The following is a 27,810-nucleotide window of genomic DNA, read 5'->3' as shown; positions in this document are numbered from 1 at the left end:
TATTTTTGATTGCAGCACTGCTATCACAAGGCTGCCGACACTTCGACTCTGACAGCAGGAGACAACAGGCTTTGTTATGGATGGAAGGTGACAAAACAGAACTGTGTGTGTGACTTCAAAACACTAGAGTCATGGACACAGTAAATGTGTTGTTCTGCATTGCATAGGAACCTTTTCATACACAATGCATTGGACATATCCAGTGACTACTGTATCTGTGACAGAAGGAATTCATTAAAGTTCAGAGTTCAAAAGGGTTGCATTCTATAGACATCATCTGTGACATAAAACGTGTCTCAGTTTGTACAAAACAAGTAAATAGTAAGTAATGCACTTTTTTAGGGCCCGAGCACCGATGGTGCACCGATGGTGTGAGGTGTGTTTTTGAAAAAATGGGCATAAATCTTACACACATTAACAAAATCACAAAATAATTTATTAACCTTGTTTATGCCTTCTATAGATTTCAAAATGTTATAAAAAAATCTTTCAACTCCTTTGATGGCTATGTAAACACGATCAACCCAGTAAGTTTTGCATTATAAAGCCGAAAGGTATCATTTATATAGACAAAAATTGGTAACAGACATCCATTCACATTAAACTGTATAGTCCAATTGTTCAAAGAACGATTTTGAGAACTTTATAGCTCAAATAACTCACAATTTGTATTGCGCTTCAACAAAAACAGCTGCATATTTTATATTTCCATAGTGCAAGGTATACATTCATAGCAAGTGCTTTACTTTAAAGTCTTTTTTGTTTGTTTTATTACATTTTTTTAGCAGGCCACTGCTTCTGTCGAAAGAGCTTAACTTGTATTGAATCTGTAATATATTTTAAGAGCTTTCATTACACCGTAGCCGTGGAGAATAGATGCCCAAATATCAACCCTTTAGTACAACTTCTGCTCCCTATACTGACATTTAGCTGATGCTTTTATCCAGAGCAACAGCACACAATATTTATTACAGGGTATAATAGCCCGGGAGCAACTTAGGGCCTTGCTCAAGGGCTCCATGCTAACAGTTAATGAATGGCTCCTTGCTGGGTTCAAACCTGCAAACTTCTGGATGCCATTCCAGATACAGGAATAGCTCATTAAAAATGATGAAAAAACAACAAAAGTTAAATAAAAGGGGTGCATATGATCACAAATGCTATATTCCAAGTCTTCTGAAGCCATTTGATAGGTTTGTGTGAGTAAAGGATGTGACACTAACATACATCACTGTGATTGGCAGTCCAGCTTAGCAAACCAGAGCACAAGAAGAAGAATGGAGGAGACGAAAACAAGCAAACAGCTAAGCAACTTATTAGACATATTCAAAGAAGCTATATTACAAATCCGTCTGTAGTGATTGAAAATTGTGTGAATATGTTAAGCAAGCATGGCTTTGTTTACAGTTTGTATATCCGCAGTCCTAGCTCTTCTGGTTTCCCTTTTTGAATGACGAATAGAGACTACTATAATTTTTTTCTCTCACAGAGGCGCAGAACATACATGCTAGTTGGTCATTGGCTGTAGTCTTTGCGGTGTGTTTAACGTGAGGCGACGCCACAGTTGCCGCCAGTTCTTTGATGTTGCTTTGGTGTGTTATGGCATTTAAAGATTTTAAATGAGTTTCAGTTATTAAAATGTTGGTCTGTTCATCACACAAAGGTATTTTATGACTTCAGTAGACTTCAGAAATATGGAGCACAAGACATATGAGACCACTTTTATGGTGCTCTTTCGCCCATTTCTGGAGCTTGACAGCTTTAAACTCACTTCCACTGTACAGAAAAGCAAAGAGATTGTGGAAGATAACTCTTTTTTTTTGTGCAGTGGTAGAAAGTGTAAATATGGTCATGGACTCCTTTTATGTTGTGAGACAATCTGCTAAACTTCTCTTTTTGTCCTCCATGGAAGTAAGAATACCATATCCATTTGAATGACATGAGTGTGAGAGCAAAATACGGAGTGATGAATTCATATGAAGCACTAAGCGGTTAGTCACCTTGCCGTCACAGTAGGAGGATTTCGAATATTTTCACATTCATGTAGTCTGTCTGTGCTTAACCTTTCACTGCAGTCCGTGATGATGAGCAGGCACACACACTGCCTTTGATCTACCTCTGCACCGCCCGGAGAAAGAGCGAGAGAGAGAGAGAGAAAGAGAGAATTCAAATAAAGAGAGAGCGCTGTATTTGAGATGTGGTTAGAGATGCATCGGCGGTATTGTGTGAATAGAACTTTGTATGGAAAGCCATAGTGCACTACCCCCTCACTTCACCTCAGTACCGAAGTGAGTGCTCTCCACGGTCAGGCAGACCCATCTAAACCTCTAATTGCTTCACAGGCCGAAAGGCGTATGAAAGATTAATTGAAAAGGAATGTGAGCGTGCTGCACTGCGAAGGTCTGCAGACATGCTGCTGTCACTCTCTGTCCATCCACTGCTTTTTTCTCTCTCTCTCTACTTCAACCAGCTCAAACAACCTCAAGGGCCCTATTTTAACTTTGTGGGCGGGTCTTGGGCGCTGTTGCTATTTTACCGGCGGGATAAATGCCTCTTGCGCCCGACGCAAGTTTAAAAGGGGTTGGTCTGAAATAGCTTTATTATTCATAGGTGTGGTTTGGGCTTAACGTGAAATAAACCAATCAGAGCGTCATCCAACATACCCTTTAAGAGCAGGTGCGGATGTTGCATGGCGGATTGTTATTAGTATGGCGGATTTACCAGGCGCGCGGCAGGAGCGGTTCACAGCCGAGGAGACCGACGTTCTTGTCAGGGCAGTGAAAGACAGAGAAGTGACGTTGTGTGGGGATGGGAGTTTTTTTTTTTCCTGGTTCTTGACGGACAAACTAATTTGTCAGGTGTCCTTATATACATATGTGTCTTGCCACTATTGGGCAAACAGGTCTGATCCGTCATTACTACAATTAGCCTGAAAAATTGGGGTAAATCTGTAAGCTAGATTTAGGCCTACATTTTTTTACATCTTCATGGACACCACAATGATTTCCCTCATGTGTTAATATTTTTCCTTGTTATAATGTATGATTTGCAAAAATAAAAACTGCTGCATCTGTTTTGATGAGAGAATCAAAGTGTATGCGCGTTACTACATTATGGCCAAGCATGCGCGCTTAAAATAGCATTATGAACAACGCGCCACTGACTTTAGACTAGGTTTTTTCTGGTCAGTGGCGCAATTGTTTTCTGGAACTGCAAAATAGCACTAGGGAATGTTTGCGCCGAAACACGCCTCCTTTTTGCGCCGACCCGCCCAGGGAGCGCAAGTGCATTTCCTAGTTTATCGACGTGCGTCTGTGGAGGGAAAAGCCCGCTTTGCGCGGGTGCAAAAGAGGAATGATACATGCGTCAGTGTACAAAGTCATTTGCGCCGAGAGCAAGATAGGGCCCCAAGTCTGAAGGGCCGCTAATCACACACTTTGCATCCCGAATTATATTTATTTATTTGCCATTTTCTAAAGAAAATGTGAATAGTGGTTGTGCAAGCAAAACGTATTCCACAATGTTAGGGTATTGTATGCTATGAGTAAATAATAATAATTATAATTATTATATTAATAATTAATATATATAGTATATATATATATATGATATATTCTGCTTGTACATAGTTCATAGAAAATATATTTTATATTATTATTATAATTACGATTATTATTTGAGATTATTCAAAGATTATTTATAACAACTGTAGCCTGGCATCAGAATAGTAAAACTGACATAATAAAGTGTCTATTCTAGAATTTTTTTTTAAATATTAAACACTTTATGATCGTAGGTTGAGTGTTTAAACATGCGAAAGCTAACGGCAACAAATAAAAAAAAAATCTCTTTTTAAATAAAAAAATGTAAAGGTTATTGTGCAGTAAAAAAAAATAAAAAATGTTACAATGTCCCAGCTTAAAATCAATGCAAAGTGCAAAGTCTTTGGGATTTTTCAAAAGATGTATCATACGGCATATGAAATCAGACTGCTTAGAAACTGCTTCTCAACAAGCCACACAGTTTAAGGCATCACTCATGTCTGTAGCACATTTGTTGACACCCATAACCCAGAGTGTGAGCCATAGTAAGGCTTGCCTTTACTATTAGCAAGCACCACTATGAGACGAAGCACTCCAGGCGTTGTTTTCTCTCAATATACTGAGCCGGAGCAAAAGAAGGATGCTTCATTTGCTTGGATCTTTAATTGGAAGGAGGTTGAAGGTGTAGAGGGTAGATGAGACAGACAGGAATCCTATTACCCCCGGTGTGACTCAATTCCACTGGAACCGCATTGATCATAATCAACACGACAGTTGGTGGAGTCTCGCCCCCACAGCCACAAAAAGAAAATGCTGGTTGTTTAGTATGGTTTTTCATAACCTCCTCCACACATATTGTCAGTCTGGCATTTAGGATGGCTTGATAAGATTGCTAATCGCTCTGAACAAGCTTTCCTTTCCTGGTCCCAAGTCTGTGAATAACAGGGGGTGAAAAGAAAGAACATTATGTAACTTTGCGATTTGAAAATCTAGACGGCAAACAGAGACGTGAGAAAATCTATATTCTCCAGCTTTATTCGAAAAGATGATGTCATCGGTCGACACACACAGCCAATCCTGGGAGAAATTCATTATCCGACATTCCTGCCACTCATCTATCACTTGCTCGCTTCTTCCCATGTGTGAAATAACCTTTATAAACCCTCTCTACAAGAATGTAGCCCACGCCCCGGAAAACCAACCTGCATTCCTGCATACCGAAGTGTGCGTCCATACCTCGCGGTGCTTAATCTTATGATGAGATCCAAAACGTTGCTCGCAACAAACACTGAGAGGAAAACCCAGCCAGCTGCAGTGGGAGTGGAAGTCCCAGGGGTAGCCGCAACAGATCTGTGAGCAGTATGAAAAATACATGGGCAGGTGGGATATGATATTCCACTGCTGGCGAGGGTAGGGAGCAAGGTCTACTGGAGGGAAATCCACAGGAAGGGTTTTGGTGCAGCGTTGCATGACAGTAAAGGAGACACAACGCATATAGACCTGAGGTATGAGACGATGGAGATGTTTAGGTTGTGCTAGAAGGGGGTTGCTGGGGGTTCCAGGTATGCATCTGCCTGTCCTGCTCTCAGTCTAATAGATTATTCACACATACAGTATGTGACTGGAATGGAAAGTCAAAACATTCAGAGTACTACAGAACATTGAGAGGAAACGGAGAAAGTGCTCGCTCACACACAGACTCAGAAGTCCAATTCATTTTAGAGACTCAGTCATTTCAGTCAAGCAGTTCAAAAATAATTCTCTGATTTGTCGAATCGTCACTCACTGTGATGACCTCATTGTTTTGTAGACAAATGAGTACATATTAAGATAGCAGTGCTTGCAAAGGCAACTGTCTAGCAATACCCTAGCAACCACTACAGCATCATTGAAGAGAGTTTTGCAAGCATTGTGTTGTAAATGTAACACTAGACTAAACTGTAGCTTCGCCATAGCAGTAGTTGACCTGAAAGTGAATCTGACCATAGAAGATACTAGTTTACACTGGCTATAGCTAACTATAGAAGAGTTTACACTGCTATTGTGATACATGTGATGCATTCTAAAACTGCATCATGATTGTGAAATTTCATAATGACACATAACTAGAAACATTTCTGTTCATGTACTTGCATAGAGTACGTTTCAGGTCCAAGAACAATACAACACAACTCCAACCCACATCCATAAAGTGCATGTGTTCTTACCCTCACACACGGGGCAGCACTCTCCGGGAACGGTGACAGGATTGAGGCAGCTGTGGCCACAGGCAGCTGCCACACAGCGGGCGTCTCCACTCACACACTGGCAGAAGGTGCAGTCGTCCTCACGCCAGTGGTCTCCGTGAGCCAGGATCTGCCCATTCACATAGCAGCCGGCTAAATTGAGCACCGGGTAGATGGGGTCTATACGGGAGAAGGTACGAGAGCAAAAAGACATTGAACATCCTGACATCCTCTACAGTGAACCCTGCTGGAAAGGTCAGTTTATGCTGTTTCAGAACATGGCAGATGTAGAACATAGCAGGCGGTTCCTGACCACTTAAAGTTTGGCTGGTTTGTTGCTGGTTCAAGAATGTCAACAAGCTTGTACCAACTAATAACCAGCTAGGACCAGCAAATTACCAATTTAGATCATCTAATGACTAACTTGGAGCATCTAGTGACCAGCCTGGACTAGCTAATACCCAGCATAGACTAGCTAATGACCAGTTTAGAACCTCTGATGATTAGCTTAGACGAGTTTGGCATCTTAACTCCCTTTCACACAGATATTATGGAAAATTTCTTTCCGAAATTCTGAGATTGTGTGATTTTGTTTATTCACACTGTTAGAGCTTTAGAGTGTTTCATGTTCAACCATGTTCCAAAACAGTTATCAGCAGCTTAACATGGATTTTCCAGCAGGGTCAGTGTTTATACATTTGAAAACAGAGTTAAAATAAACAAACACAACATATATGAAGGATGAGCCAGAGTATTATTTCTAAAAGTGGGGTCACTTTTACAGTTGTGCTGCAAATTTTCACAATAGAGTGGAGTCATTTCAATAGAAATCCATGCAATATGGAATTTCGCTCAAGAGCAAAAGATTTCCTAATGCAGATTTTGCATTAAGTTCAAGTTGGCCGTGTTGCAACCAATAGAAAGCTGCTTGGTTTTGAAGTGACATTGTGTGAACTCTGCTTCATACATTGATAGACTATTGCCAATGGAAGTTTTTTACCCGGGAAATTTTAATAATGTGACCGCAGCTTAAGACTAGGGGGCCTCAGAAAACTTCCAAGGGGGCCCATAAAATTACTTATAAATATATAAAATAATTAAAAATTAATCATTAAAATAAACTAAAACAACTAAAATCAAGATATTTATTATTTAAAATTCACTCTCTCAAAAAATTTTGTTTTTTTGGCCTAATTGTAAAAGTGTGGTTTCTAGACCTGAAAAACTCATGTCAATTAATAAAATCTTAACTCCATGGTCACTTTATAGTTATGCCAAAGTCTAAAATATTTTATCAGGTGAAAATTGTGAGTACAAAATATTTGTAAAAATCCTTATATTATGAACAACTAGAAATGTCATGAAGCCTTTGCATTTTGTTGTGGACAATGGGGACCCTTGAAGTCAAAAAGGTTAATGATTAAGTTGTTGATTCCAATGATTTGTTTCCTTCATAAGCCAAGACTGCCTAGAGTCAGTACATGGATTCATACAGGCTTATATTTACTGTGAGCCGTCTAACTTTAGTTGGCCGATTTCATTTGTTTAATTCATTGCAGTAAAACTCTCAGGAGGAAAGCTACAGGGGACTGGGGAGTTTTGCTTTAATTAACTACATAACAGCAAAATCATTCGCAAACTACAACATGACCACAATCTGATAAATATAGCATGAGCAGAAAATGTAGCAAGGTAATTCCAAGCCATTATGTATTGGACAACAGAACCTACCCACAAGAGAAGCATTGCAATCGAAATTACATGCTCCCTTGAAGCCTATTACAGGTTGTCTACAAAATAAAACAATGAACAGTTTCCCTGAACTAATTAGCCCTGGATGCTCATTGAATTGGTAGAATACAAAGCACAAAAATAATTTATCCCGCAAATTTAACGTCCAATCGGCAGAATCTTCGCCATCAAGTAATGTAAAAAATGCACAATATCCTCTGTGAAGTTAAAAATCTAGTCACGTCATAATTGCTTTAGAATCTAGTTTTGGACTTGGATGACATAGTTCATTAAAATTCACAAAAATCACCTCAATTACAGGCAGAGCATCAACAGCAAATGCAAAAGAGGCCCTAAGGCACAAGGTGCTAAATGCTAAAGACTGCTTGTATCATTTGGAGAAAGGTGCACATATATGACAGCTTATGCTCTTATCAAACAGTGTACGAAGAACAGGAATATTTTCTTGTATATGAGGTTTCCTGAGCTAATGCAAGGGTCATCTAACCTTCACAGACCGGACAACACTCTCCATCAGGGACGTAGTAGCGCTCGCAGTGGAGGACGCCACACTGGGCCGTAAAGCACACGGATACCCCTCCCTGACAGCGGCAGAAGCGACAGGCGTCCATCCTGAACATGTCCCCATCATGGTACTCCACTCCGTTGAAAGTGCAGGCCGGCTTTGTCTCTGCAAAACACAGTAATCATGACACAGTGCATTAGAGGGTGTCGCATATATGACTGACAGAACAACAAAACAAACAGGGTCTTGATGACAGGGCCAAGAAGAATAGTTAGTTACGGGGTACGCAGGGACCTAAACGGTGTGCATTTGTGACCGAGAGAGCTTTTAGCAGCCATGGCAACCTCTAGACACCAAATTCCCCTTTCAGTTCATGCATTACAATGCCTACACTTGTGTACATGGGAACGGTCCTTTTTTGCCCCCAAATGAAGTCTCTTTGCATATAAACTCACACTTTGAGGACTTATGTTTATGCGGTATTCAAGAAAAAGAAAAATATATTTTTTACAAAAGTATAATTATTCAATTGTGACTAATATCTCATAGTTAACACTGTGGGAAGCAGGGCGGGGCCGAGAGCTGTGGGAACGGAAGTACAAAAGGACGAGTGACGACAGTAAAGGACGATAGAGGACCCGGCCTGGACTTTATGTTGTTGTTTTGGTTTAGTTTATGTGGCAGTTGTCCGTGAGGGGTTGCTTTACTTTCATTTATTTTTGTGTATATTTTATTGTCTATTTTATTAGTTAAAGTATAAACTGAAGAGTTAAAGTCACGTTGATTGTTAGCCGGTTCCCACTTCCTTCTTTCCTGAACTCTGAACATTGTTACAAACACAATCAGTTCCTTTAACAAGAAAGAAAACTAAATAATAGATCTAGAATACAACAGAAATGCAAACACAAAACTCAATACAAATCTATAATAAACTGTGCTGGGGTAACGCATTACAAGTAACGCGAGTTACATGATCAGATTACTTTTTTCAAGTAACTAATAAAGTAATGCATTACTTTTTTTATTGCAAACCTGCAATAATTAAATGTTAACGCAACTACACTTTGTTTTCAATCTCACTTTATTAAGCAATGCCGTCGCTGCTGACCTTTAATGATCCAATTCAACCATACTAATAAGAAAAAAATGACTTTAGATAAACAGCACAGTTGAGTTTCACTTTTTATTGCATGTTTTTATTACTAAAGTAAATGTTGAACTTTCTTCTCCTGCGATCCAGAATGGTTTGTTTGAGCTGCGCCCTCAACTGTACAGCCATGAATTTGCATTTCCTTCAGTCTGAGGCTTATTCATTTAACTTTTGGTGTGAAAGGGCTTTACACTGGCCAAGAATATAACCTTTGTTTTGTTATTTAAAAAAAAAAACAAGCAGAGAAAAAGTAACGGAAAAGTAACAATGGATTACTTTCTATAAAAAGTAGTAACACAATTAGTTACTTTATTAAGGAGTAACGCAATATTTTAATGCATTCCTTTTAAAATAATGAGGCATTTATATAGCGCTTTACTATGTACTACTGTACACCTAAAGCCCTTTACAATCATATCAGGGAATCTCTCCCCCTCCACCACAAGTGTGCAGCATTCACTTGGATGATGTGGCGGCAGCCACAGTACAACGGCGCCAGCACGCTCACCACACACCAGCTATCGGTGGAGAGGAGAGAGAGTGATAGAGCCAATTGAAAGTATGGGGATTATTATTAGTAAGGAAAAGTAACTTTCCCCAACACTGGTAATAAATAATAAAACACCTTTGGTCATAATCTGATATTTTGCTTGTTGAGCTTTAATGATGATTAAATTGCATCATAGAAATACTGGAAATTACATTACTTTTGCTAAACATCCCATGTGAGCGGGTTTTCTCTCTCTTTCATTTACTGTTAAATGGCTGCTAATATATATGACCTTCAAACAAGGTAAATTAAGAAGCACATTTTTGAAAAGGTCTTTCTTCTTCTGAATAAATTTTTAGTCTTTAAAAGATAAACATCTTGTTTTGAGCAATACTGAAAAGTATTGTTTAGTAAGTACATTTTTAATAATTGAATAATTAAACTTGGTGTTTTTTTTTCAAACAGTGACAGTTATTTGAAGGTTATAACACCAAAACATGTTTGATTCAGGAAATATGTGCCACTTCCTCTCATTGTGCTTATGCTTAATCAAGCCAAACACGTCCTTGAAGACATCTGATAACAACATAGTTGACGGACCAGAGATGTCTGAAGGATCCCTCGGCCTATGACAAACAAGAGGCCTTGGAACATTCCATAGAAAAACTTTCAAACGAAAGAGTGACAGAATATCAAAGCAATCCATTGAGAGAAATGATTAGAAACCATGGAGCCAACAAAAAGCACCCAAAGCCAAGTGGGAACTGATCTCTGCATGGTTAACTGTTGAAAGATCAGCCAAATGTGATGCACAGGGTTTTTTATTCCAGTGAATAATTTTGTCAATTAGTAGAGGCTCAATGAATTAATCTGGTGTGGCAACCCTGTGATGTCACACTAGACAGGCTTTACAGAGGACTGTGCGAATTTGCTCAGTTTTCTAATCAAAGATTTTTTTGTTCTGTCTGCCTGGGTCTATCGCTCTCCTTTGGGTAACTGCTATCACTGCTGAGAACGGCAACTAATTGGAAGGAACTGCTTAAAAATCAATGCGTAAAAGAAAAAAAAAACTTTTTTAAAGTAATATAAGAAATAAGCCCCTGCCATTAGACAGAAGTACAGGAATCGAATGCTAAAAGGAGTTGTATAGCTGGAGTACAGATGTCTATTAAAGGACAGCTCTCTATGGGTGAAATATATGTCAAGTGTCTTGTGTTAACAGGTGTGGCTGTGTTGTATGATCGTAATGATACAGTATGCCAGAAGGATAAGCCGAAGGATTCAGAGCTGAAGTAGTGGATGTTACAGGTTTAAATGTGCATCACACATTTTTCAGTAACAGAAGGCACTAGATTGTGTGCTATCTGGGCAATTAGCTGAGGAATAGTATCAAGAGATCATTAGCTTTTAGTGTGAAACACAAGATAGGCGATAACAACAGATTAGTTGTTACAATGACCAGCAACAGCAGTACATCCATATTCCCTACCTGTGCTGGGGAGCAACTAACTAAAAGTAATAATAAAACAAGGGGTATTCAAACATATTTGCCTAAAATGTCTCACTCATATGTTTGGAAGTTCAATACATTTCTGTGAATAAGTTTGCCAAGATTTCAATCTTTTCAAACAGTTTATGTAAATGTAAATGTCCTTCGTTTAAAATATTGATGTACCATTTGTTTTGAGTTCTTCTGTGTGGTGAATAGATAAAAAAAACAATCTTTTCAATCAGTTAATTGGTTAAAGAAAATGTATTAACCAATTCTTTTGAGTCCTTTTGAGTGGTAAATCGGTTCAAAAGATTATTCTTTTGATTTTTTTCTGAACCGTTAACTGGTTCAAAAACTGGATCAACAATTCTATTGAGTCCATGCAAATGGTGAATTGGTTCAAAAATGGTTCACTGATTCTTTCAAAACCATGCAAACAGTGAATCGTTAAAAAATATGAATCATCAATTCTTCTACTTTCAAATTCATTGGACATTTATTTGTTCAACTTCAATCCTAATCGAGGGTACTCGTAATTTATGCCAAATAAATACTTGGAGAATTAAATATTTTCAAAAAGATATTGCTTTATTAAATAGCTTTGGTACAGTTAGCTACTTTGTAGTGTACTTTTTTAAGGGTAGCAGCGTACTGTAGTTTAAAGGGATAGTTCACCTCAAAATTACAATTCTGTCAAGAAAGAAGAGCCAAAACAGGTTTGGAACAACATGAGGGTGAGTAAATAATGACAGAATTAAAAGAATGATAAGATTTTTAGGTGAACTACCCCATTAACTACTTTAAATAAGTAGCTTGTAGATCTGGAAGCTACAGTTTCAAGGTAGTTCCCCCAACACTGATCCCTTCCCTTTACTATCACTTCCCTAACCAGTTCTCTACACTTACCCCTTCAACCCATATCCTACAAATTCCCATATCTCACCAACATTATTCTTTCCATTCCCAACTCAATTAACCATCCTATCCTGTCAATTCCCTACCCAATTCCCCTTATCCTATACATATTCCCTACCTAATTAACTATTATTTACAAACAGTAACATTAACAAAATCTGATTGCTGAAGTTCACATTAATATAATCTATGCAAGCAATAAAGGTAAACAGGATTGGTTTGATCTCTGTAACGAAGGGGCTCACGCTTGAGACTCAACTCGAGCTCTAAATCACCCCTATGGACCTAATTATGGAAATAAATATGGAGTTGAGGTGGTGGAAAGAGTGAAACTGCTGTTTATATATACTTAGCTTTGCATTGTGATTGCAAGGGTATATGAACACGCTACCACTCATACATTTATTTGGAACTCATTTATTTTGTGGGAAGTTCAATCTGGAACGTAGCATCTTGTGCTTTTTGCTACTAACCGCAATAAACATTTATCATTAATCTTAATGACTAATGACCAAATGCTTCTAATGTGCTTCATCCCACTGGCGCAATGGTGTGGCCAAAGCCATGTGATGCTGTGGCTGAGGTAAATAATTAGTGGAGGCGTGAGTAATAGTTACGTCACCATCTTGACCTTCCCAGATGTTCAGTGCAATTGCCTCGCCCAGTGGATCTAATACTTAAAAAATGACACAAGTAGCCACATCGCAGTTAGATTCAATGTTTTTTAGAGGTGACTCGGACATGGTAAGTGCAAAGTATGTCCCGTTTCTCTGCTTTTTGTCTCATTGAATGTCAGTGTTTATGTAAAAACGCTGCTTTCAAGCCCTGCTGCATCTCATTAGCTTTCAAGATAAAATCCGAACCAAGCCGTCTGGATGTAAAGGAAGATTTGAAGGAGAACAGATAGCGTGCTCGCCCACATTTGTTTTGCTGGCTGTTATGACCTCACCGAAGAGAAAAAAATGGTAAAAGGGAGAATCTGGCTTTCCTGCCGCATTTCCGTTTTTGAAGGACAAGGCATAAGTGCTGGTGTGTAAACAGCTGGCTGAGGCTCATGGAGAGCTGGTGTCTGCTCTAGGGCTTATCCCTCTCTCACCACAGTAGGACAAGCTGGTTGTTGAACAAATATGCAAAGTTTGTCAGGCTTGAGCTGGTGGCTCCATTTCTCAGCCCACTGGCTGCCTTGATTTGGGACTTTACCCATCACAAAGGATTATACAACTGCAGCAAATTCCTTCATAGTTTTATGGAAAAGTCTTTGACTTGGAATTATTCCGGAATCCTCTGGCATTAGGGATTGGGCGTCGTGTTGGGAGGACGAACTTGAATGAATTCTGTTTAATATTTGGAATTTCACCCCAGAGCTGTAATCCTCTAAAGGCGCTGTCAGGGAAGAAAATGCTGATTCAAAGTCTAGGGTAAACTTTCTGAAAGAACTTTGGAGATGGTCAGGGTTGTTCTAGCATGGAGCGTCCCTCATTTACGCATGTTCTTCACTGCCGAACAGCTAAACTGTTTGTTGGAGAGATGTTCCAACAAAGCAGAAGGATGCAGGAGGTGTATTAGCCCAAGAAATGCTGGATTACTAACACAAAAAGTTTAGTACCATTTGTAGACTTTTGAAGAATTTGCACCAGTTCCTCTCAAGTCTTTGTCAACACCTTTAGAAACACCTTTTAAATGTTACAGGAGACCAATACCACTCTGGCAATTTTGATCGCTGACTGCAACAGATTTAATTACATTTTCCAGAAAAAACCTTAAGAAACACCTTTAAAATTGACTATACCATTGCAGTCGTCTCTTGTGAAAGTCACAGTATTTTGGCCATAGAGTGTCAAAGGTGTGTTAATGTTTCACTCCTTTTCTATCTCTGCAGACTGCTTTGTATTAAGTGATAGGAACTAAGAAAAAAACCCAACTTGATTTGACTGTTTCTTTTATTCTTAGCACATTTTACATTAGCCTATTTGCATTCACAAAGACTTGTATAATCTTCTATGATGTACATGTTCTCAATTGCTGAAGCAGTATAAAAATAAGAAATACATTATAAATATTTGATTTATTTTCTGCTAAGTCATGTGGTACAACCAACCTGGACAAATATCCAGGAGAAAAAAAAAAGAGAAAAGGAAATTATATCAGACCCTCATGCTGTGTGTAAAGCTCAGTAAATCTTAAAAATATCAGATACTTTTACCTTTTTATGACACTGCAAGGTTAAGGTTGTAAAATGTCATGTGGGTCAACCCCCCAGGAAAGATGATAATTTATTAACTAATTTATTCATAAGGTGCAAGGAAAATGTTATTTTTTACCCAAGGGTTACACCACATGGCATTTTTTGTTAACATAAAACTTTCCTTGAAAATGGTATACGTTTTCAAAACCATATGAAACTAGCATGAATACAAGCAGTAGATATGTAAGACCTTGCAATGTGTTTTAAACTAGATTTTTGGAAGATTTTTCCTTTATCATAAACACTAGTATTTGCCATTGACCCAAATGCTTGCAGCATACAGTATGAATTTACCATGTTTACATTTTTTCGGTTTTACAGAATTCCTGAGATGTTCCACCAGAAAGCAGTGCAGAACATGCAAATAAAGTCTATGGATTCTTTCTGGCTCATATTTGAATCATGTAAAGCATTGTATACAAGCATCATCTAATATAAAATCTTCAAAATCTTCTAGAGAGGAGATTCTTGCTCTAGTCTTGAAACGCCACACCTCGGTTTAAATTAGTGGAGGAGATTGGTAACCATGGCAACACTACCCTGAGACGCCAAAGCCTAGTTTTCTCTGCCTCAAGACTGATTCAACAGGTCCCTTTCCCTCCGAGGTCTTGAGGCCAACAACTGTTAACTGGCCCCATCTGAATTGGTAGAGTGCATGACGGCACTAGCAGGGTCTGGACGAAATGAGGTAAGTGACAGAAGTCAACTATGTAATCTATATGACTGCCCAACCCTTCACACATCTGTATGGATACAAATAAAGAATGGCTGCTACCTGTGTTCTCATATGGCTTTCTGAAAATAGAGATATAGAATCTCACACACACTAGGGCTGTCAACGAATATTCTAAATTCGAATATATATTCGAATAGTTTTAAAAAACAGAAATTCGAAGGTGAAAATTAATATTCGAATCATGTGGAAAAACAGGCGCGCGGTAGCAGAGGCGCGGCTGTCTGCTTTGCGAGTGGCAAAATTCTGAAGCTTAAAATGTAAAACGCATTTTCCAGCTGCACAGATAGCACAGTGAGTGTCTGGCTCACGCATTGGCTGTGCTGCGGCAACTGCACATCCAATGGCACGGGCACATCCAATGGCACGGGCGCCTCCAACGTGTGCGCCAATGAGCTCGCATTACATCAGACACGTCAGAGCCCGCCAAGGGGGCGTGGCCAGACGCCCTCGAAATAGCCATAGTAGCAGGCTAGCTAGCAGTTTACCCATGATGAGTTTACCACAGCACAGCTCGCTCGGAGCGTTCAATGTCGGTTCTATATACTGTAAAACTTAAATTAATGTTAATAATATTTGTTTCAATCACCGAATGAAGCCTGCTATATTTAGGACAAGAGTCGCGACCTTAAATTGCTTGCACAAAACTCTTGATCAGCACTCAACATTTGTTTATTGTTGTTCATTTAAACCGTTATGCGCAGAGAGCGTGAGGGCGAGAGAGAGAGAGTGCCTGCGAGTGCGAGCGAGAGTAAGGTCTGCGGTCTTGGCCATTAGTTGATTTACTTGGTTTTGTGTAAGTTAATACGTTGTCAAATATGTTTAAACTTAAATAAACTACCTATACAAGTAGTTGTGTCTCTTTGTATTAATTTGTCCAGTTATTGACGCAATGCGCGTCATTGACAAAATGCGCAACCAGATATTCGAATAGTTCGAATATATGTGGTTTTGTTAGAGGGAATATTCGAACGTCATTTTTGAGCAATTTTGACAGCCCTAACACACACACAAAGGCCATCTGAAGCAAGAGGAAAAAAAACCCATTTAAATTTAACTCTAAGAGTTTGACAGGATTGTGAAGAGGCAGTAAGGCCTAATGAAATTCTTCATCTGGAGATTAAAACACCTCCACAGCTCAGTCTCACGGTTCCCAAACAGAGCTTCGAAGTGCAACCTAAAATAACAACGTCTATTACTGTTCAAAAGCTGCTAACCTTAACGTGGAGGATTTACATAATCTCCCACCTCCAGTCGCAAACTTATACCCGTGCAGATTCCTCCCGCTTGAGGTCATGGTTAAACACGGACCGGTGTGCACTAAATGTAACGTAGCAGAAGAATCACAGCCGGTCTTTCAACGCCAAGCTCGGCGCCACACACTGAGTCTCGTCAGGTCTTTAAAGAAGCCATAGCGTATACTTTAGCAGCATTTTATATTTCCCCCTGAAGTCCACTTATATTGTTAGATTAGGTTTCATGCACCAAAACAGCCATAATTTAGTTTTATTTGACCATATTCCTCCTCCTTTCTGACCTTTAGAATTAAAAGTGCTTTGGAATTCTACACATAAATTGTCCCTAATACATGATAGATATTGAAATGGGTGTCTTGAGCAATTGTGCCTGTCTCTGTGACTGCCTTTGGCTCTGCAAACATCAAAACTAGAGTCAAGAGGGCGGACCAAGCTTTTTGGCCAGAAAACTAGCCAATCAGAAACACAATCTGTCAGTGATCTATTTTGTGTTTTGGGATTTTTGACATCTTTGGATGCGGAAATCATTTGGTAGGACAAGGGTTTTGGGTAAAGGGTGTGAGGTTGAATGGTGAAAGCTACCAAAACAGCAGCACTTTTAAACAAGATTTAAAAGATTTTATATGCAAATGATTTCTATAATAATGACTAACCTATTTGCATGTGAAATGAGATCTAGTTTATTCAGAGCCCAAACTGCTGAATACTGAATAAATGTTAGCATGTAAATATGCTAATGATTCTGGTGTCACAACCATTGACAATTTCTAAATGATCCACTGCAGCTTAGTTTCCATAAATGATACAGGCAGGAGATTTGCATTGTTTAGAGAGTATGGAACCTGTTTAGAGTACTTGTGCAGAGTAGCTAACTAAAAACAACGATAGTATTAAAAGTAATTTAGCTGTTTTCAAAATAGTGTAACTAGTAAGCTACTTTTTCCCCAACAAGAAGCAATGTAAGGTTACAAAATGTTGCATCACTTTTTTTTGCACGCATAGCATTGCAACCGAGCGAAAATGATTTGCTAGTAGAAAGTCTAACCCGTAATAAATTGTCATGAGACTATGTTGGAACGTATAGTTTTTCTTTAGTAACGCTGGAAGGCCTGATTCATTTTAGCGAATTAGTTTGTTTAGATGTTAATAATGAACTGGTTTAAAAGCCAATTAACTGATTCATTTGAATCATCAGCAAAATCATCAGCTTTTTGTGTACTTGTAGCATAGCTACTTGTTATAGCTTAACTGCAATTGAACTACTTTAAAGTATCTTGTAGCTTAGCGAACGACAGTTTCAAAGATCTAAGGTGCACCTAATATCACGTACTGTCTAACTACTAGGTACAACATTTGATGAGGAACAAAGTTTGCAATAAGCTAAAAAAGTATGTTCTATATAGTATGAATGTATGTAGTATAAATGAGTAAGTATGTGGACTCAGGAATCTAAGCGGAGGTAGTAGGTCATCCAGGTGCACTTCGCCTACTGTTTAATGAATACTACAAATTCGGACATAGTACTCGTTTCACATACAGCTTTTTTTTAGTGCTGGGCAACCGATTAATCGCGATTAATCACATCCAAAATAAAAGTTTATGTTTACATAATATGTGTGTGTATTGTGTATAATTATTTTGGATATATAAATGCACACATATGCATGTATATATTTAAGAAATATTTGCATGTATATACTGTATATATTTATAAATAATTTATATTGTATATATATATATATATATACATGTGTAACGCCTCCACCCGGGTTCTACTCGCCCCGCTCTGTGCGGGCCTCGAACCCGGGTCTCCGGCGTGAGAGTCAGGCGCTCTAACAAGGAGGCTAAAGACTGCAACCTCAGGCGTCTGTCGCTAGAGAGCCTATTGAGATCAGAGGAGTGAGGTTTACTCGCACAGCAACTACTAGCTGGCCTCCGTTACACTCACCCCCCTAAACCTCACTCCCATCCGGGTCACGGCACCAATGTAACGCCTCCACCCGGGTTCTACTCGCCCCGCTCTGTGCGGGCCTCGAACCCGGGTCTCCGGCGTGAGAGTTAGGCGCTCTAACAAGGAGGCTAAAGACTGCAGCCTCTGGCGTCTGTCGCTAGAGAGCCTATTGAGATCAGAGGAGTGAGGTTTACTCGCACAGCAACTACTAGCTGGCCTCCGTTACACATGCATACACATTTTTCTTAATATACATGCATATGTGTTTATTTATATATACAAAATAATTATACACAGTACACTACACACACATATATTATCTAAACACATGCTTTTATTTTGGATGCGATTAATCGCGATTAATCGTTGCCCAGCACTACTTTTTTTTTATCTGCTAAAGGGAAGTAGGCATATTCGGATGCAAGGCTAGTCTCACACAAAGAAAATGGAAGAAAACTATCTGAACCATGAAGAAGAAATAGAATGTGAAGGCTGAGGAGATTGCAGTTATCATCCTCTCAGATGCTTGAGATGTTTTCTTTTTTCTGTGTTAGGAAGGAGAACGCCTCTCTAGAAGGACTCAATCCAGCATTTTTTTCTTCCTGTCCTACAGTCCAACAGGAGCTGCCTCCCGGTGTTTTTCAGCCCTCCCTCATGCTGCAGGCTAGCTTGTTTTGGCTGCAGCTGCTGAGAGGCAGACTAAATAATGTGATAACGCGCCGCTTCACAGTTGCCTCTTGTGCTGCCAAGACTGCTCTGGACATGCAAATCACTATAACCGCACAACACCTGCAAATCAAGGCTAAGTTGTCAAGAAACAAAACAAAACCAAAAAAGACGGCGTTTTTGTGTGCATGTTTTCACATTTTTTAACTGTGAAAGATAGTGGCCGCTGTGTTGGAGCAGACATAAATAAGAGCCGAGTATAAAAGGGAGGTAATAGTGCCTACGGGGCCTGTCAATCATCACAGGCTTCATAGCGCACACGTTATGTGAATGGCCCCTCGGTGACTCCTATTCCACCCCTACCTTAAAATCACTTTCCTCTTCCGACGACGCTTTCTCTGAAAAGAGAAAAAGAGACGGCCGTGTTCTTCTATCCTTATCAATGTTATGTTTACACTAGCAGTTTAACTTGCGGTTATAACAAAATGTTATGTCACATACTGGCTGAGCCTATTATAATCTCTCGAAAGAATGAGCAGCTGTTTAAGCATTTTACTTCAGATTGACATATGTTCTAATCCTTGCTTGTCCTATGAAAGAGTGTGCATTGTTCCTCCATACGTCAATTTGAGGCAGAACAACATGCTATGTGTGTACAGAGCTAATCCTAATGTTAACCGCTTAAGCATCGACAGCACAATCAAGCTTCTCCAGAACACTTTCTCTTTGACAATAAGAGGACTGAAATCAGCGCTCATGACCTTTATTACATCGCCCTTCTATCCCTAGGTTGAACAGCTAGTACAAACCGCCAATCATGCCCTTCTCCATGACAACCGCTCCCTGGGTAAATATTCGAGTAATGATGGGGCTCGTAGCAGTGAGGCTGTATGAATGGGGACTGACAGGTGCGCCAGTTCATCTGTGAAGATGCGCATGGCTAATTATGGGACTAAAAATATCGCTAATGACAAACCAAATCTACCATGCGCAAATGTGGCAGAGTGGCTCCTGTTTCGCTGCGGACAAACAAATTCGCTGCGGACTGTTCGCAAATTCACTTGTTGATCAACACACTCTAATGTTATGGAGAAAACTGTGGGGTTGTTGCTGTTGAAAATCAATGCGACAAGTGAAAAAAGCTGTGAATTCAATGAGTAAACAAACAGTGCTAAACACCCTAATTTAAACGTGCAAGTCATGGAATAGCACAACAACAACAACAACAAACTAAACTATCTTATCCTTGAAATTCCTTGGTGTGGTCAAAGTTACTTCACGCTTTAAAACCTTCGGAAAGGAGTTGCGATTAGCTCAGGGTGGGAACATTCTAGATTAGATGCACACACACACACACACACACACACACACTGATCAGACCTTCTTCTTATCTACTTCTCCAAAAGGGTGACATCACTGTCTGAGAGAGAAATGTGGTGCACAAACACTGTCTGAGAATGCTCACTCCCTTGCCATCCCAAACACTTGCCTTTGGAAGTGTGTGCGGGCACCTTGGAGAGTGAGCGAGAGACTGGGAGAGAAAGAAGGCATTCTGTCTGTCTGACATCTGCTGTTGCTAGAATCATCAAGCTGTGAATTTGTTCAGAAATGGCATGGGTGATCAACCCAAATATTCATCGTAATCTTCAAAACTACTTCATGTAGATAGCATTTCCTGTATTTACACTACACTGCTGGAAAAAAAACAGATTAAAGTAGACAATTGTGGAGAGCAATAGCAAGCTAGCTTTGAAAGATCCCACCCTCCCCTCAGAGCATCTCCAAAACACAAGAACACGCACAGCTAGAGAAGAGTCTGCAAAGCATCAAAAGAGATGCCATTAAATTACCTCACGTCTCAAAGGACATAACATTACAGTAATAATGCAAGTAAACCACTTAAAGAGCGCTGATTTGTGCTACCTGACTGCTGTAGATTCATTTCGGCATTGATAGCAGTGCCATAGACATGCATGAATACAAGTCTGTGGATGTGAACCACTCAGTAAAATGACAAGGGTTGCTATCTCTTAATTATAGTAGTTATGACGTGAACACAGCATAAGCTCATTGTTTTGGTTCAGGAGGAACTGTAAAAGGCGGCTGCTGTTTGTTTTTGGCACTCTGTCAACAACTCTTGGCATAGGCTCATGGAACACGGTGATGACGTGATGTCTGCGCGAGCAGGGTGCGAGGAGGTATGCAAATACATAGGTTGACAGGCAGGTAGAACATCCTTCTGTGGAAGTCTCGGGACCAAAAAAAATTATTCCAATCATTGCATTTGGCCCGAATGCAATGATTGGATCAAAATTTTTTGGTCCAGAGACTTTCACAGAAGATATATGTCATTTATTTTTTTATATTTAGGCCACATCTACTATTGATTGATCAGGATGTGAAGAGAGTTTCCACCAGTATAACAAAAAGTGTTTTTGAAAAACACTAACTTTAAGGTGGTCAAGATGGTTTTAGGAATAATTGTAAAGGTAAAACAAAAACTTAAAAGTAGTTTGACAATTTACACTTTAGGCCCATCAAACGTTAAAAATGGTGGCTTTAAATTGCTTTAATAATTAATTGTATATATTTTTAAATACTTACAGGCATCTCTATAAGTTCTGGCCTCAATATTAAGTACATGGTAAAGAGATTTCATTAAAGAAATATTATTTAAAATATATTTTGTTTATATGTATACAGTATATGTGACATATTTGAGAATTATTTAATTTACAAATTGTACGAATATAATTTGAAATGTTTAATTTTGATTAATTAGGAATAATCACACAAAAATGTGCAATTAATTAGTTTTTTTTTAAAATTAATTAACAGCCCGACTTCAAACCCCCCGAATAAGCTGCAATGTGGACGAGAGTTTATGTTGACAGACAAAAGTCTGGCTGCACAAGACTAATCTAGATCATCTTGGAACAGCTAATGGCCAGTTTGAAACAGCCAGAGTTTCCAGCAGTATAGTCCGTGAGGTGCCAATGTGACAAAACCTATAGGGAAAAACTTTAAATAAACACAATATAAACTGAATTTAATAAGACTCGAATCCTCATTAGGGCATGCCGCAGTTAATAAATCTTATCACACATTACAGAGAACAGAAGTGAAAGACGCCGGCTCCTTTTTCCAATTAAAGATTTATAGAGACAGTTTCCAGCAGCCCAGCATTATGTAAATCAAATTAAAGGGATAGTTCACAAAATGAGAAGTTTTGAAAAATATACTGGCCACTCATTATCTTTCAGTATAATGAGAAGACTTGGGCTGTCATGTTTTAAATTATCTCTTTTATATTCGAAGTCTTCTAAAGTCATACAATTATAATTATTCACTAAATAACTCTCTTTGGCACAGTCATCAGTGGTGTTCAAGAGAACGGCACTCATTTGAAAGATTTGTTCATGAATCAGACTAATTTCCCTGATTTAGTGAACTGACAATTAATAATCAAGATTATCAGTGAATTTTTCTGTTTGTCTGTACAAAGACTTCAGAACTGGGGTGTCGCATTATACCGGTATTGACGATAATCGTGCATTTAAAAACAAATTAAATATCGTTACCGTGTTAATTAGAGGTGTCGTAATATATAGTAATATATACTGCCGTGTAAAAGCATGTCGTCAGATTTGACATACAAGACACTCAACCCGCACTTCAAGAAAATTAACTCGCTAGTGTGGACGTTTTTTTTAATTGTATTTACATCCTTCAGTCCAAAAGTGTGCTCATTCGGATAAAAACTTATGGATTATCATATATTCACTTCAAATATCTTTAGAGTGCAGTTTTTTTTCTTCTATTTTTACTCAAAAATAGGGTGATGTGAGCATTGTGGAATGTTAAACTCTCACATGTAATTTATGTTTCAATTATACTCAACACCGGAGGGCGCCCTCATGCAGAAAGGCTACAAGTGAGACTCATAGGAGCAATACAATTTAAAGCAACACTAAATAACTTCTCCTTTTCGGTCGCCCTACAGGTTGGAAGCGGAATTGTCCATTAACACTGTCGTAAATAATTTAACCTACCGCTGTTTATCCAGCACCGGCTTTGGAATGAACGATGTCCACAGACAAGGTAGAGTATGTTGCATGATTTCATGAAAGTATGATGTATTGCGACATCAGAAACAAAGAGAAACTAAATAATGACTATTGTAACGCTTGACGTAAAGCAAGTCAAATTTGTTGTCTCATTCGAACTACAGAATTGCAACCCGTTCTGGCAAACTTACATAGTGGTTATAGCAGATATAGGACTTGATGGACCGCTGAAACGATTTTGGAAACATTTTAAGGTAAAAAACTTCTTTAGTGTTGCTTTAAGATGTTCAAGGAAATCCCTAATCTGGACAAAGACATCCAGCTATCACTGTAGATGAACAACATTCAGATAGAGGCATTTGACTGATTAATTAAACATGAAAAGAATGAACACACCATTGCGCCAATTTATGGTTTATCCTTGTTTTTCAAGCTATCTCTGATAATTTCATAAGGATAATGTATATTTATTATGCAATGCCAATTGACATAGCCTTTATTGCTGTATAGAATACTATAAAATTATATAATTTCTTCCTCATTCTGTGATTTGAAATATAGCACGCAAGTCTTTTATTTTTATAAAGCTTCAGTCTCCATTAACTGCCATTGTGAAAAAGCGACTGCGACTGATATATTATTAAAAATTTCTCCCCTTTCGTGTTCCACAGATGAAACAGGAGGAATTTCAGCATGGGCTGATGTGACCACTTGTTGTTTTCTCTCATCCATCCGCAGTGTATTCCTCTGTTGTGTCAATTTGTTCAAGTCATGACAGTCTTGAGAAGGTCACTCATCTAATGACGTGCGAGTGATATCTGTTGAATATTAATCAGTTTCTGTCCATCCAAGGGGATGAGTTCATTTTCTCTTTCTGTCGCTCCTTCGCATTCTCCCCCACCTCTCTCATCTGTGGAATATTAGATCAGCCTGTACACTGTACACAGCCACCGGTGGCCAGATGTTCAATTAGCCTGTATTTCTGTTCAGAGCTTTGATGCTCCCCGCGCTGCTCTCCGGCCTCAGCGCTTTGTTCTCAAATCAGCCTAAGGCTAATTTCGCCTCCCGCTGTGAAGACGACACACAACCTGGCACCTCACACACCACCACACCGCTATTTGTGCTTGCTTGTTTATGTACATTCATGCATGGAAAGAAGGTGACTCCCAAAATGACGAATATGGAAAAACAAGTCCTTGGGTTGCACTCTCTTTTCTGTTTGTTGCTTCATCTTTCATGTATTGTGTGCCCCAGGCCTGGTTATAGGGTGAAGCAGGAAGGAAATAAACAACTAGAGGGAAAGTGGGATAGTTTTCATGGATCCCTTTATTCAAAGAGCCACTCTTGAGCTTTTGTGTTTGGATGGAGCCTTGATTCTGTTGTCTTCCTCTTGGCGGTTGTCTATCCGCGAATATGGAAAAGGCCCAACGTTCGACATACGGCCTGGTGCACGCTGATGTTTCCAGCTTTGATTTGTTGCTGATTTCCTGTGGCTTCCGTCCACCTGTCCCCTGCAGTCTCTTCATCTGAGAGAGAGTTCTCCACCACCTGCACACAGCTCTGCCCACAGCGACTGTGGGGTTAAGCTCTCTCTTTCTGTCCCAACTCTCAGCGCAGGTTTTATTACTCAGTGAGCTGTGTAGTGTGTGCTTATGTTTGTGTACGGCTGTGCACAAGTGGTAGCCGGTGCTTTCCAAAAGTGGGGAATCGCAGATGTCACTTATGAATGGCAATGTGTACTTTGTGTATTTGATGTCTGTAATATATATATGTAAATGATTTATAGGGCACCATCATACACCCGGCGCAATGCAGCGATGCAACTGTTTTTTGCTAGTTTCAGCCCGACGCAATTTTCATTTTCATGTCCTGCACTACGTTGTTTAAATAGCAAATGCATTTGTGCCCATTTGTGCGCCTATGGGCGTGCTGGTCTGAAAACGAGGTGTGATCAGGAGCATTGTTGGCGCGTTGCTATTTTGAGGACACTGAAATAGACTGCGCAATTTTTTTTTGTTATTTAAAGGGCGCATTAGTAATATGCGCCTATAGGCGGATCCACTCTGCTTATTACACACACAGGGACGCGCAGCAGCACACAAACATGCCAAATATTAAAAATAAAAGGATTACAATTAATATTGTGTTCATAAAGATATAGTGGAATCCAGCTTGTCCTATAGATTTAACCTCGCGCACGAGCAGATCCGTTTGCTCTCTGGAGACGTGTTCAGTCTGCAAATTCCACCATGTAGCGAATCCAACATGGCGCGAGCGCAGCTGGCTTTTAAAGGGAATGGGAAATTACACTCTGATAGTTTTTTTGCACGTTCCGCCCAAAACACACCCATTACTCATTAACAGAATAAAGACAACCCTTTTAGACCATGCTCCGAGCGCGCCGACCATTTTTCCTGTCGTTAAACTAGCAAAAGTGGATTCGGATTTCGGACACGACCTAAGTGCACTTGCTTTAGACCATGTGCTTAAATTGTTAAAATATAGCCCATAATGTTATTCCATCCACTCATGTGTCTCTTTCATTTTCCTTCCACACATCTCACACGCACAGTCAGACATATACTTAAATCGTAATGCCAAGGTCTAAACCTCTTTTTCTAGCACCAGCAATTCCATGCAAGATATAAAAAAAGTAGACGTGAAGTTATAAACTTGCAGTGTAACAATGTTGTCAATGTGTTAGTAAAGGGCAGAGATAAACATATTTACCAGACTGTGCTTCTTAATTTTCATGTGTAAGAGTGTATTCTCTCTATTTGTCAAAATGAAGAAAGAAAATGCAACCTAACTTCAAATTCAAAAAGGAGGAAAAATACATTCTCACTCAAATAACTCACAAAATCAAACTTAATGTTGAATTAAAAAATAATAAAATCTTAAATATACAAATTAACTTTGATATTAATTATAGCTAATGATAAATTCTGAAATTATCAGAATGTAGCTGTTCATTTTGCTCTAACAACAATGCTTAGATGACATTCACTTGTGCCTTGCACACACACACACAATAATTTGGGAAAAAATAATAAGCTATGCCTTTCTCGAGTTTGTTAAAGCCATTACATGTAAAAATTAATTAAAAATCCCTCCAATTAAAATTAAAAACTGCAAATTGATTTTGAAAGAAAAGCAACACAAGTAGTAAAAGGTGTGTATTTCCTGTAGTTGTGTGTATTTTGTGGGTAATATTCTGCTGAGGCCGGTCACTATGGCAGCAGCGACAGGGTTCTGCCCACCGACTAGACGACCTTCCCAGTGCACCAACACAAAACACTAATTAAGACACACAGAAAACAGAACCTACCATTGACACACTCAAACACATCGCAGCACCTCCCAGGTGTTCCGTCACCACGGGACACAACCTGAGGTGAAGTCCCTGCTGAGCACTGTGGGAAGGTGCAGAGGCCAGGCAAACACTCACATCTGAGTAGAACAGAGAGAGAGAGAGAGAGAGAGAGAGAGAGAGAGAGAGAGAGAGAGAGAGAGAGAGAGAGAGAGAGAGAGAGAGAGAGAGAGAGAGAGAGAGAGAGAGATTGTAACCTGGATTATAAACATGGAACATGGAACATTTTACCTGTATTCTGAGGATTGTAACGTCTAATCAGGATTGTGAGCATGACACAAGTGTAACGGCTTAACTTGGATTGTGTGAGTGAGACAGGCATAACAGTCTAACTTAGATTGTGAGAGTGAGACAGGTGAAATGTCTATTCAGGATTGTGAGCATGAGACAGGTGTAACTGTCTAAATGGGATTGTGAGAATGAGACGGGTGTAATAATGTGCCTGGATTGTGAGCATGAAAGAGATAAAACAGCCTTACTTGGATTGTGAACATGAGACAGGTGTAATGGGCTAACTGGGACTGTGGGAGTGAGACAGGTTTGACGTATAACCTGTATTGTGGAAGTGAAACAGATTAAACAGTCTAACTTGGATTGTGAGAGTGAGACAGGTGTAACATCTAATCAGGATTGTGAGCATGAGACAGATGAAATGGTCTAACTGGGATTGTGAATGTGAGACAGGTGTAATGTCTAACATGTATTGTTGGTGTTAGAGTCCAACTTGGATTGTAAGCATGAGACGGGTGTAATGGGCTAACTGGGACTGTGGGAGTGAGACAGGTTTGACGTATAACCTAACATCTAATCAGGATTGTGAGCATGAGACAGATGGAATGGTCTAACTGGGATTGTAAATGTAAGACAGGTTTAATGTCTAACCTGGATTATGGGCGTGAGAGTAGGTGTTACAGTCTAACTTGGATTGTAAGCATGAGACAGGTGTTACGACTAATCAGGATCATGAACATGAGACAGGTGTTACGGCCTAACCGGGACTGTGAGAGTGAGACAGGTGTAACACACTGCCTGGATTGTGCGTGTGAAACAGTCTAACTGGGATTGTGAGAGGGAGACAGGTGTAATGTCTAATCAGGATTGTGAGCATAAGACAGATGAAATGGTCTAACTGGGATTGTGAATGTGAGACAGGTGTTATGTCTAACCTGGATTATGGGCGTGAGAGTAGGTGTTACAGTCAAACTGGGATTGTGAATGTGAGACAGGTGTAATGTCTAATCAGGATTGTGAGCATAAGACAGATGAAATGGTCTAACTGGGATTGTGAATGTGAGACAGGTGTTATGTCTAACCTGGATTATGGGCGTGAGAGTAGGTGTTACAGTCTAACTTGGATTGTATGCATGAGACAGGTGTTTAGGCCTAACCGGGACTGTGAGAGTGAGACAGGTGTAACACATTGCCTGGATTGTGCGTGTGAAACAGTCTAA

General features: G+C 39.4%; 1 protein-coding gene across 1 annotated transcript in view; it reads right to left on the bottom strand.

The window, feature by feature from the left end:
* crim1 (cysteine rich transmembrane BMP regulator 1 (chordin-like)) overlaps positions 1 to 27,810 on the bottom strand; it is a 115,979-nt gene that overhangs the window by 21,442 nt on the left and 66,727 nt on the right. The window contains exons 5-7 of the mRNA XM_056245542.1: positions 26,318 to 26,439; positions 8,007 to 8,189; positions 5,750 to 5,947 (exon numbers count right to left, since the gene is read on the bottom strand). Coding sequence (XP_056101517.1) covers positions 5,750 to 5,947; positions 8,007 to 8,189; positions 26,318 to 26,439 — 503 coding nt within the window. The remainder of the gene's footprint in view (positions 1 to 5,749; positions 5,948 to 8,006; positions 8,190 to 26,317; positions 26,440 to 27,810) is intronic.

The sequence above is a fragment of the Rhinichthys klamathensis genome, unplaced genomic scaffold (assembly GCF_029890125.1).
Source record: "Rhinichthys klamathensis goyatoka isolate OS25496 unplaced genomic scaffold, OSU_Roscu_1.1 h1tg000032l_1, whole genome shotgun sequence".
NCBI classification, from domain to species: domain Eukaryota; kingdom Metazoa; phylum Chordata; class Actinopteri; order Cypriniformes; family Leuciscidae; genus Rhinichthys; species Rhinichthys klamathensis.
This window is presented reverse-complemented; position numbering and strand designations above follow the sequence as displayed.